Source organism: Lolium perenne, chromosome 3, assembly GCF_019359855.2.
Source record: "Lolium perenne isolate Kyuss_39 chromosome 3, Kyuss_2.0, whole genome shotgun sequence".
In the NCBI taxonomy this organism is placed as follows: Eukaryota; Viridiplantae; Streptophyta; class Magnoliopsida; order Poales; family Poaceae; genus Lolium; species Lolium perenne.
The window spans coordinates 29,344,487-29,357,515 of NC_067246.2; the positions used below are offsets into that span (position 1 = coordinate 29,344,487).

Sequence of the window (13,029 nt, forward strand, 5' to 3'; positions counted from 1 at the left end):
TGATATGGGTGTCCCATTAGCGAACATTGCCTAGCATGAGGTAGTAGATTTACTGAACACATTGCATATTACTCTAAGCTGTAATGCTGGTTGATGACTCGCCTGCTGAGGCCTCCCGACTGAACACACTCTCTGCCTTTCTCCGGTGCCTCCTCTCTCATCTCCCGGAGCGAGCCACCGCCAGCCCTATTGTGCCTATCCTTCCCTCGTCCAGCGCCGCCTGCCTCCTCCCGCAGCTTCCTATGGGACTTCTGTTGCATCACACGATTGCTTTCATCCTGGCTTGTGATCGGCGAGCGAAAAGCGCTCCAATTTTTTTTGCATGTGAAGAAATCTTGTTTCCAGTCGAGTTTATTTTCGTTTCAACTTAATTTTGAATTGATTGCTTCTCCTTTTACTGCGTAAGCTGCACCTGTGGTTTGGGATCCGAAACAGGCTGCGGACTGCAGATAGATTAGTGAGCAAGGGACTGCATCACCCCTCGGAGCATCCTCTCTGCTGCCAAGAGGAGGAGACTGGAAATCATCTAACGCTGCAATGCTCTTTCTCCCGTCAGGTTTGGTACTCCATCTTGCTGCCCTTTAGGCTGCACTGTTTCACTCTTGTAACCGACACGACGATTGCAGAATGGTGGAGTACTTTGTCATATGTTATTCCTAACAGACACGGTGTAAAGAGTTTGCCACTCTGGTTGTGTTAGTGGCTCGGTGCTTGTGGCTGGAGAGAAATAGTAGAGTGTTCGATAAATTTGCCCCATTCCAGTCTGAAGTTTGTCGTAAGGTTGAAGAGAGCTTGAGCAGTGGAAAAAAAAAGCAAAGTTCTGTGGATCATTAGGAGAGATCGAGCGAGTAAAGTGCGGTAGTGTGGAGGCTTTGACACAATCGTCTGTGATGAATCTAACATATTTTATCCTATATTTTGCCTAAGTCGGTGACAAGTATTAGCGGCTAGAGGGAGTATATTTTTATCAAACAAAAATCTGGTTTTCACTATTCATTTTGTTTCCAAAGAAGCAAAATCGTGTTTCGATCTATAAGAGAATTTGCTTCCTATGCAACTAAAATTGTTTTCCTGAAATAAAGTGTTTCCATCGTAAATATGGTTTTCAATGATATTGTACTCTGCTTCTTTTGCTTTTCCAAATTTATTTTTTTAAAATTATTTGCATGGAGTAACATTTATTGGTATCCACTGTAGCCATATTTCTGTTTCTAACCCAACTAGACATTGTTTCCTCATATAGGGAATCTATTTTTCTTTATAGTTTCAATCTGGTAATAACATGTTTCCGTCAACAAGAAGTTGTGCTTCTAGTATAATTACAGTTTGTCCCCATGAAATGTATAGATGCTACCATCATGTGGTAGCATAGCCAACATCCGACGCTCGCAGTTGTGGTCGTTGGACATGCGGTGCATGCCTGGATATTGCCTTCGCTTGTAACCAGGGAGCAGGAGCACTAATCATGCGTCCTTGCATTGCTTGTACTGCGGGAAGTACTAATCCTGCATCAGGACCTCATCCTTGCAATGATGTTCTGGACAAGAACCAAAAAATTTAATAGTGGGATAAGCCATTTAGCGTTAGCAAACTGAAAAAGAGCTATAGTGCTGCTAAATCGCCGCTATAACTCGCTATTTAACGGTCGAGCTTTTAAGGCGCTAATATCCTTAGTGCCAATGGTGTAGAAAACGCTATAGCTAGAGACACTATAGCTCGCTATTCAAAACTTTGAGAAAAAAGGGATGACAGAAATAAGGATGCAAGTGTGACAAACTCATGATCCATAGGTTACAAATTTTGTCTAAACTTGTACGATTTTGTCATTTTTATGCGTTTAAAAATAAGTAATTCCGTATTGTAAATTTGCATGGTACTAGTGTACACCATAAGAATATTTTTTTCAAAATTTTTTGAACACTTTATTATTTTATTTTTTAGAAATGGGCATCACTATTGGAGACGCAGACCCCTAAACAGACAACGGTTCGTTTCTATCCACCCACGCGACTATCACAAACTAAAACAGACCGACGGTCCGTTTTGCTCCTTTCCATTGGAGATGACCTTAGAGCATCTCCACTCGCCCCCCGACGAGGCCCCCGAGCGACGATTTTTCCATCCGGACGGCGAAATTCGGCCCAGTCGCGCCCCCGGCTCCTCGTTTTCGTCCGGATTTGGCCCTTCATCCATCCGGCGAGCCCACGCCATCCCCGGCCCCCCGGGGCGCGCTCGGGGACTCCGGACGAAAGATTTTGGCGCGAAACGTCGTGTGGACCCGCGTAGTCGGCGACTGGAAAACCAAATCCTGTCGATTTTCCCTCCAATTTGCTTGCATATCCCCATTCCCTCCAATTTGCTTGCATATCCCCATTCTCTCCCGCCGAAATTCCCCAATCTCCTCGTCTTCCAGCTCCAGTTCCCGGCGGCGTCTTCTCGTCCACCACCACTCTCCTCCTCGTCTTCTCGTCCACCACAATGCCGCCGAAGGCGCCGGCGAGGAAGATGCGGGCGAAGAAGACGAAGCCGCCGGGCATGTCGAACGCCGAGTGGGCGGCGGACGAGAAACGGCGCGAGGTGGAAACAAGCGGCAGGGCGGAGAGGGTGAAAAGAGCCGCCGCCAAGAGGGCGGCGGCGGCGGCCCAGGACGAACAAGCGAGGATGATCAGCATGGCCATGAGCGGCGGCAGCATGTTCCCCGGCCAATGGCCGACGCAAGGTACAACCAGTTCCCCGTCGTCCTTCTCCCCTTCGCTGTACTCGCCGTCGCCGACTGCCGTGTTCCAAGAGGGCGCCTACGTCCAACCGTCCAGGTCCACGCCGTCGCCGCCCGAGCTTGACGTCGGCGGCGGCGGCCAGTTCGAGGGCACCTCGCCGGCCCTGCGACGAGGGCCGCTCGCGTTCGGTGCGATGGCGGCGCCGAACGAAGAGGAGATCCACGAGATGATCACCTCCGGCTCCGCCGCCGCCGCTGCGAGCCCGGGGTTTTTCATGGCCGCCGCCGCTGCGTGCCCGGGGTTCTTCACACAAGAGGAGGCGAGGGCGACGGCCGCTGTGGCGGCGCGCAACGAGCATCGGGAGGATGTTGCCGACGGAAGCCAAGCCGTCGAAGAAGAAGACGAGGAAGAAGAAGAGCCAACACAAGCCGCCGCCAACCTGTCGAAGGGGAAGAAGAAGAGGAAGAAGGACTCGCCGCCTGCCGAACCGCGTATCAAATGGACGCCGAAGGAAGAGGAGTGCCTCGCCGAAGCTTGGAAGACCGTGTCCACGAATGGCATAATCGGGGCCAATCAGTCGTTCGACACATGCGGCCGAGTGAAGCGAGCGTACGAGGAGCGCAAACTCGTCGATCCCTACTTCAACAAGACGAATATGAACGTGTACCGGGGAGACAAGGCAATGGCCACCCATTGGGGGATCATGCAGACGGCGTGCAACAAATGGCACGGCATACAGGAGGAGTGCGAGAAACGGCCGATCAGCGGCCACGACTTGGAGCAAAAGGTATGCTCCGTCGACCCTGCATCGCCGAGGTACATCGTCGTTAGCTGACCCGTATCGCCGTGCTCTTTTTTCCCCAGCTGCGCCGAGCTTTGGACATGTACACGGACGACACCGGCCTGCAGTTCAAGTTCCTCAACGTCTACGCCCGCCTCGAGAACTGCGAGAAGTGGAAGGAAGTCCGCACGACCCTCTCGAAGAGCAAGACCGAGCAGTACAACCCCGACGCTCCGGCGGCTTGCGCGGCGGAAGGGCGCCCTGAACTCGGCCAGAAGAAGCTCAAAGAGCTCAAAAAGACGGGCAATCCCGCCGACAGGATGCAGGCGTCGATCGACAAGTGCTGGGCCGACTTGAGGTCGCACGCCGACGGGAGGAACGACAAGTTCGACGGCAGGTGGCGGGAGATGCTCGCCAACCAAGGCGTCCGGATCGCCCTGCTGAAGACGACGGCGGCGGCGAAGAAGAGGAACACAGACTTGGCGTTCCTCATGGGCGGCGGCGACATGGAACTGATGGACGAGGAGACGAGGAATTGGTACCAGGGCCACCGCAGCGACATCCTCCGAGCCACTCCGGCCAGTCCTTCGTCGTCTCCGCCGGCTCCTACCTCATCTACCTCACCATCTACCTCGTCGACTGCGGCTGCTTCGACGTCCACTGCTGCTGCTTCCTCGTCGGCCGCCGTAGCCGCTTCGGCCACGGCGTGTGAGGAAACTGGTCCGTCGGACACCGCCGTGCCGGCCGGGACTGCCGACGAGCCTGTCTCCGTGTAATTTCCCTCCGATCGCCGATCTGTGGCTGATCCTTTTGCTCCTTTTGCCGATCAACTAGCCGTACTTGTAGCGCGGGACGGCGATTTGTTTGAATTTAAACTCTATCCGCCGAACTCCGGGTGGACGACTGGAAATACGGTACTCCCCACGACTTAATTTCGTCCAATCCGGCGGTTGCTTCGTCCGGATTTGGGCGTGGGGAGCGCCAACGAGTGGGGATGCTTAGAATCGGACTACGATAGGAAGTGCTTACCTAAACAATTTGTTGAAGTTGTACCCTCTCCATCCCTCCATCCCTCCATTCACAATTACCATGAGTTCTGGTTTTATCGAAGTCAAATTTTATAACCAAAAATATGTTTAAATATGACATATATAGACTTATTTAATACAAAATACATATAACATGAAAACCTATTTCATGATGATTCAAATAACTATTTCATGATGATTCAAATAAATATTGGGTTTATATTGTAGATGTTGATGTTTTATCCTTTGTATTTGACCAATCGTAGAACACATGGTAACTATGATCATGAGTAGCACAGAGATAGGCTTCATCTGGCCACTTGTCCCCTTTGAATTGTAGCCGACTCTTCACATGTGAGTTAAAAGATCAAAACTCTAATATCCATCAAAACCTTCCAAAGTTATGATTCTGGTGGTTTAACTTTAACTAAATACATCTCTTTTATGGAAATCTCTCATCGACCCACATATGCAGGGGTGGAAGTACAAAACGTGCCCCCCTTTAGCTGACGACCGTGAAGCATGCACTAATGCAACAAATACAATGAAATGCTTGGAACCTTGCATGTCTTAGCACTACCATGCAAAATAAGTCTTCGGTAAGCAGTTAGACATCACAATTAGGATTATTAAAATTAACAGCTGATCGATCACATCTTGTCAATGCGAATGTCGAGAATCACTGCCTTGGACACCCCTGATCCAACCAGATACGCAGGCGGCACTGTCAAGAATGACGGCAGCTCCATCACCACGACCTCGCCGGGCCTGGTACTGCTCGTCACTGCCTCCAACTCCCACTCGATTCTGCCCGCCGCGCTGCTCGGCGGTGGCGGACCATCTGCCCAAAGCTTGACCATGTACCGTGGCTGTCGCAACGCACCTGCCCTGATACACACCGCCGACACGACCATGGCTGCGCCGAGCGCGCCCACGGCAAGGAGGAACGCGCTGTCGTCCCCTTCCCCATGGAGCATGAATCGCGGCTCCAACACCCGAAGCCGGTGCACTTTGCCATAATCGACCGTGTGCACCGGCACCGAGTGCAGGGCGGCGACGTGGCAGAGAAGCAGTTCCGGCGGGCCAACAAAACCACAGCCGGGCTCCGGGCAATAGCAGTAACAGGGCGCATGGGGGCACGTACTCTCATGGCCATCAAGCTCATGGTAGGGGACAGAGCTCTTGCAACCGTCATGGGAGCATTCAACCATGGCCAACGAGACAATGTCATCCATAATGGGGCATGGGCTGAAGCCACCACCCTGCTCGCACATCTGGCACTGCTCGCCGGGGAGCTCGGCAAGGCATCTGCCGCAGGCTAAATGCCTGCCATTGCACTGTCACAAAAAATTACGTCCAAAGCAACACATTTGTATCAATAATTGCCTTCCTCAGACTTCAGGAGTTCAGGGGAATGGAAGATGTTGGAGAATGACAACCTGGAAAACAGGAGGCTTGCAAGGGCTGCAGCAGAGGGTGCAATTGAGCAAACTCATGTCCAGAGCTGCAACCCTTCCGGCTCGCTTAGCTTGGCCACTGCTGGGCTTATCCACACTCGCCTTCTTGGTGCTACGATCAGCAGCATTCTCCACCGGCGATGTGGAACCCCTGTTCATCCCCTTGGGGTTGTCTGGAGAAACATGGATCTGTGAAGTTATAATGGAATTAGCAACACATCACATATTTCTCCAGAAAAATTCATAGAATGTGGCAACAAATGTGAAGTATCAACAAACTTGTGCAGAACACAGTTCAGAAGAAGGCCTAGAAGACTGCAGTTGCTCGCAACTTGTTGGAAACATTATGTGTTCTGCGAAGGAACCGGGAGCTGCAATTGTGGAAGTGTTACACGATTGCAAGGTAGAGTTTTATCGTACATATACACAAAAATATAAAAGAAGCGTACGAGATGAAAGGTTTTCTTTTTCATTTCATTGTCATATACTTACCATCCAATAATTAGCATCTGAATGTAGACTGTAGAGTTGTACAAGAATAAACCATATAAAAGATACAAGAATACTCAGTTTATAGCATGTTACGTATCGATCAGGACAGGTAATGTTAATTATAGGATGAAAAATCTTGTGCAAAATCTGTTATAACGTGACTGTAGATAATATTATAAGCAGTGAACGTCTGGTTCGTACCTGCTGATTGAGGTGATGTGCCAACTTCTACATATTCAACAATGGCCCAGCTTCTTGTATTAGGACTTGTGACGGGAGGGCCAAGCTCATCTGAAACAGGATGCTTGTTGTTATTCTGATCAGTGTCGGTGGTAGAAGACTTATCGGCAAGAATACAGAAGTAACATATAAAAGAAAAGTTCGTTTATCATGTCTTTTCCATGTATACATCCATTAAATGAGCTTCTGAAAGTAGAGTTGTACAAGAGTAACAAAATAAAGCATATACAAATGTTACGTACATATGGATCAGGACAGGTAAATGTTAACTGAAGGATGAAAACTCTTGTGCAGAATCTGATATAACCTGACAACAGATAATGTTAAGCAGTGAGTTTCTGGTTCGTACCTTCTGATACAGGTAACGTGCCAAGCTCTGCCGAACCAGGATGCCTGTTATTATTCTGATCGGAGTCGGTGGTACCAAGCGTATCAGACAAAGCATCAGTATTTGTAACACATTTTCCATCTTCAACAATGTTATCTTTTGGCCAGTTATCAAGCACGGCAGCATAGATTGACTCTTCTGGACGACGTACCTATTTAAATGACAACACACATAAGTTAATGGTAGCAACATTATGTGCAACTTACGAAAAATAAGAATACTTCTCAAATATTCCACTCATACGTAATTTCACAGTTTGGCAAATAAATGTTAGACCAGCAAGGTGGAGAAGTCATTGCACTGCTCAATGGATATGTTACAGCTTACAAGATTGTTAATGCCTATAGAGCACACTATCATCTTAAAACAAGGCATATGTTTCACATAATAATGAATAGGGTTTGCAACTGTATTTCCAAAGCAATAGTATAATTGCTTCAAGAATTTAGTGCACGAGTCATTACCATCAAGCTAGTGAAGGGATGTGAAACGACCCATTTGATATGTTTTGTAGTGACAACACCCAAGCGTGGAAAACCAACTGGTACTTCAAACGCAGCATGTTTCACAAAGTCGATGAATATGACCTGATAAACAAGCTAAATCAGTACATTCCAACAATTTGTAGACCAAATAATAATTAATTTCGAGAAGTGTGGTGAGAATGATTCTTACACTCAGTATGTGGACACAACCCTTTATATAAACAAAAGTTGCGTTGGATTCTTTGAATTTCTTGATTCCTTTGAAGAGGTAAGTAGCAACAAAATTGCACCAATCCATCTCTTTCAGTTTATCAACCTGTCTAACAGCTCCCAGTAACTTCCAGTTGACACCCACGGATGTGCTCGGTGCTAGATAAATTCCGAGCATCGCCATCATGAATGCTATACAGAACGGTTCTTTGCCAGTTATGCTGCACATTTCCTCCGCCACCTCCTTCGCATTCTTCGGTCTACCATTATAAGTATATTCATCCTTTAGAGAGTCGTCAATATCTAGACCTTTTACAACTTGGATAGGGCCTGAAGGGATTCCAAGGACACTCTTCACAAGTGGCCTTACCAGAATCGATATGCCACCTTCAAACTCAAGAGCCTCAGTGTCACAATTAAACTTATCAACCAACCATAGGGTAAGAGCCTTATTCATCTCAAATTCTGCCATGGACAAGAAGCTCCCAAACCCAATTTCTCCGACATAACCTTTCTGCTCAGCATTCTCAGTAATAAGCTTCATAATTGGCGGAAGGAGCTGAGGTGAACATTTGTTAAAGACGTTTTCGGTCTACAAGGTATAGGTGGATTACAATGAGTTCGATTAAAATACAACGTGAACAGAATAAATTATCCAATCGATAGTGGAGATTCCAGCATTATACCGTCCTGGACTTGGCGGATCTAATTGGTTGATTACCAGTATCCATGGCATTGTTCTGCTTCTTCCTCCCACTGGGATTATCACATGGAGCAGGCTTCGGAAGCATGACAGTGACAAGCTCTGCTAAAACCCGAAGTTTGTTGTCATTCTTATTGGTGTTGGTGGTTGCAGACGTATTGGACAGTGCATCAGAATCTGTTTCAGAATCAACACATTTTCCATCTTCGGTAATGTAATAATTTGACATGTTATCAAACATGGCAGCATAGACTGACTCTTCTGGATAACGTACCTATTTGAATCACATCACACATCAAGTTAATTTTAGCAACATTATATGCAACTTAAGGAAAATAAGAATACTTCTGAAATATACCCTCAAATGTAATTTCATACAAGTGATAAACTAGCAGACATTAGTTTGGCAAACGAATGTTAGATCAGCAAGTTGAAGAAGTCATTGCATTGTTAAATGGATGCATGTGTGTTACAACTTACAAGAATGTTAATGCATGTAGAGCGCTATATTATTTTTAAACAAGGCATATGTTCACATAATAATTTATAAGAATTGGACTCTTATTTCAAAGCAATAGTATATTACAAATTGCTTAAAGAATTTAGAACACCAGGCATTACCATCAAGCTAGTGAAGGGATGTGAGACAACCCATTTGATATGTTCTTTAGTGATAACACCCAGGCGTGGAAAACCAGCTGGTACTTCAAATGCAGCATGTTTCACAAAATCGATGAATATGACCTGCACGATAACAAGAATTGAAATAAATCTATGGATAAACAATCAAAGTCAGACATTCCAACAATCTGTTAGACTGCATAATAATTAAAGACCAGAAGCGTGGTTAGAATGATTCTTACGCTCAGTATGTGGACACAACCCTTTATAGTAACATTAGTTGAGTTTGATTCTTTGAATTCCTTGATTCCTTTGAAGAGGTAGGTAGCAACGAAATTGCACCAGTCCATCTCTTTGAGTTTATCAACCTGCTGAACAGCTCCAAGTAAGGCCCTGTTGACGGTCAGACATGTATTTGGTGCTAGATAAATTCCGAGTATCGCCATCATGAACGCTATGCAGAACGGTTCCTTGTCAGTTATGCTGCACATTTCATCCGCCACCTCCTTGGCAGCCTTCCCTCTCCTGTTATTACAAGTATACTGAGCATGGAGAGCGTCATCAACATCTAGACCCTCTACAACTTGGATAGGGCCTGAAGGGATTCCAAGAATACTCTTCACAAGTGGCCTTACCGGAATCGATATGCCACCTTCAAAATCAAGAGCCTCGGTGTCACAATTAAACTTATCAATCAACCAGAGGTTAAGAGCCTTATTCATCTCAAGCTCTCCCATGGACAAGAAGCTCCCAAACCCAATTTCTGTGACGTAGCCTTTCTGCTCATCATTTTCAACGATAAGCTTCATGATTGGCAAAATCAGGTGAGGTGCACATCTGCAATCGATCTACAGCATATGAGGCGGATTAAAATGAGTTTGGTCGAAATACAAGGTGAACTGAATAAATTATCATGGTGACGGTGGGGGTTCCAACATTTATACCCTCCTGGACTTGGGGGCTCTACTTGGTGGATAACCACTATCCATGGTACTGTCCCGCTTCTTGCTCCCACTGCGATTAGCACGCGGAGCAGGCTCCGGAGTCATGACCGTCGAACTGTCAATAATATTGAAAGATAGACACAATCAGTGGCGGATCCAGGATTGGAGCAAGCGAAGCCAAAAAAAAAAAAAGAGCTTATAAACTACTCCCAAAAAAACCCATGTCAATTGCAAAGATGAACATATAATTTCAACTCAACTGTTAGCAATACTCCCTCCATACCACCAATATCAAAATTTGGATGTATCAAGACACTAAATAGTGGATAAGAGATGACAATTTTTTTTATAGAAACGGTAGCGCGGGGATACAATGAATGGATAAAAAATCATGGGCTAACATGAAATCGATAATAAACTCGTTAAATCAATGAATCAATTCAATTGGACAGTCAGCTAGAGAGGAATAGACATTACCTATCCATTGGGCTTTCCTGGCTGCTGGGGCAGGATAGAAGGGGAGGGGAGGCGGAGAGCGCAGCCGAACCGGGGAACAGACGCTCGCGTCGCGCAGACGGAGGAGGCGCAGGCGCGCAAGAAAGCAGCGTAGCGGAGCGCTCCGACCTCGCTCGTGCGGAGGTGGAGCACTGCACGGAGGAGGAGGGGCCGGCCGTGGCCGAAGCAGCACGGCAGCAGCTCGGCTGCAGCTTAAAGGGGCGCGGCGGAGAAGGACGGCGCGACGTGGGGGAACGGGGACCAGGGGGGCGGCACGCCGGCGCACGGCCGGCCGCAACGAGCAGCGACACCGGCAGTGTGGACTGGGTAGAGCGGTGTCACGAAGTGTTCGCTCGTTCCATTCCTCGCCAGTCGCCTCGTTGCTCGTCTGCTGTGTTGACTAGTTCATGGGCCAGTCATGTGAGCTAGTAGTGCTCCGCCCATAGTAGAACTCGCTGTACCGCTAAAATAAGTAGGGTTTTTTTTTTTTTTTGAAATGGGTATCATCCGGTCTCTGCATCAAATAGATGCACACAGCCATTTATTGATCAAATTCAAGTCTAGAGGTCTTAAAATTCTTACAAGCTCAACCTCAACGATCACATAAGGTGCTCATGAAAATAAGCCAGCGAAAGAGTGAAACAATCTTAGAATACATGATACTCCTATGTATACTGTATCCTATCATCACACTGTCAACCACCCTGGCTGAAGATAGCCCGAACGACCACTATCAATCGAGTGCATCCAGACTCCATAGGTATACGCTGGTCCTCCGGCTGCAGGTACGACCACATGTGAATCCAGTAAGTAGCCTTGTGAATAACCTGCAAAAAGAAGACACCTTCCGCTCTGTTAAAGACAATCTCATTACGACAATTCCAAATTGCCCATAATAAAGCACAAACTTCTACACGAATTTAAGCTTTTGTTTTCTTATCTATCCCATTAAGCCAATTACCAAATAAGTTCTTGATATTCGTAGGTGGTGAAATATTAAAGGTAAAATGAACAACTCTCCAAATTAATCTTGCAAAAGGGCACTTAATAAAGAGATGCTCAATGGATTCATCAGTACAAAAAGCACATTTCTTTGATCCTGTCCAATTTCGTTTAGTTAAATTATCCTTAGTAAGTAAAACTTTTTTATTTAAGAACCACATAAAAATCCGGATCTTTAGTGGAACCTTTAACCTCCATATGTATTTCTTAAGGAAAACAGTATGGTCCTTCATGAAATCAACATACATCGACTTTACCGAAAACTCTCCATTTGCAGTAAGCCGCCAAATGAATTTGTCTGGATCCTCCGACAATTGCACCTCAATTAGGCGATGTAGCAAATTTAGCCAAGATGTCCATTTGTCATGAGATAATGTCCTTCTGAAACTAATATTCAGTGGTACAGTACCCATAACCTCAACTACTGTAGCATTCTTATTTCTTGTAATGTTATATAATGACTCATACTGGTCAGCGAGAAGTTGTATCCCTAGCCAAGTATCTTCCCAAAATCTAGTTTTTTGTCCATCACCAATGACAAACAAACCGCGTTTGGAAAAATCATTTTTGACACTCATTAAACCCTTCCAAAAGGGTGAGTCATTTGCATTTACCTGAACCTCCGAAAGAGTTTTAGTATTAAGATACTTATTGTGTAACAGCTCCTGCCACACCCCTTCTTCATTGAGTAATTTAAATAGCCATTTGCTAATCAAACATCTATTCTTAATATCTAAAACCTCAATGCCCAGCCCTCCTTGGTCCTTAGGTCTACATATAATATTCCATTTAGTTAGGCGATACTTCCTCTATTTTTGATCACTTTGCCAAAAAAAATCGTGATCGATAAAAATCTAGTCTTTTTCTCACCCCTTTGGGTATTAAAAAAAGGATAGAAGGAACATTGGCAAGCTACTAAGAATGGAATTAATTAGCACTAGTCGATCTCCATATGAGAGCAACTTCCCTGCCCAGCAACCCAATTTGCGTTCAAATCGATCATCGGCTGGTTTCCATTCCTTATTTAGCAACCTTCTATAATGAATAGGTATCCCCAAGTATTTAAAAGGTAAAGATCCAATTTCACACCCAAAAATATTTCTGTATTCATTTTGTTGCTCTTTTGCTCTCCCAAAACAATATACCTCACTCTTATGAAAGTTAATTTTTAGACCCGACAGTTGTTCAAATAAACAGAGAATAAGTTTCATATTTACCGCTTTTGCAATATCATGTTCCAAGAACAAGATAGTGTGAAAGATCGAGATGTCGCCTAGAGGGGGGGGGGGGGTGAATAGGCAATTAAAAACTCTTGCGGATTTGTCTTGTAAGAATGCGGAATTAAACTATTGTTTAGTTTACAAGAACAAACCCTAAATATGCTAAGCTCAACTAAGTGTAACAATAGCAACTAGAGCTAAGCAAGATAGGCACAAGATATATGTAGCACAAGTGATAGCAAGATA

General features: G+C 45.9%; 1 protein-coding gene across 5 annotated transcripts; it reads right to left on the bottom strand.

The window, feature by feature from the left end:
- Nucleotides 1-4,881: 4,881 nt before the first annotated feature.
- On the bottom strand, nucleotides 4,882-10,985 carry LOC127340886 (uncharacterized). 5 transcript variants are annotated; one of them, XM_051366634.2, is made up of 13 exons: nucleotides 10,544-10,985; nucleotides 10,067-10,181; nucleotides 9,758-9,970; nucleotides 9,365-9,664; nucleotides 9,123-9,245; nucleotides 8,485-8,775; nucleotides 7,779-8,390; nucleotides 7,568-7,690; nucleotides 7,065-7,254; nucleotides 6,677-6,766; nucleotides 6,263-6,354; nucleotides 5,966-6,172; nucleotides 4,882-5,863 (listed from the first exon to the last, which is right to left on the bottom strand). In XM_051366634.2, exons 1-13 carry the CDS (start codon nucleotides 10,549-10,551, stop codon nucleotides 5,177-5,179), a joined length of 3,051 nt encoding a protein of 1,016 aa, XP_051222594.1. In that variant the 5' UTR covers nucleotides 10,552-10,985; the 3' UTR covers nucleotides 4,882-5,176. The 5 variants fall into 5 exon arrangements, with proteins under 5 accessions (XP_051222594.1, XP_051222593.1, XP_051222595.1 ...); XM_051366633.2 differs by having other exon boundaries at nucleotides 9,365-9,970; XM_051366635.1 differs by lacking the exon at nucleotides 10,544-10,985 and having other exon boundaries at nucleotides 9,365-9,970; nucleotides 10,059-10,186.
- Between the last annotated feature and the right edge of the window lie 2,044 nt (nucleotides 10,986-13,029).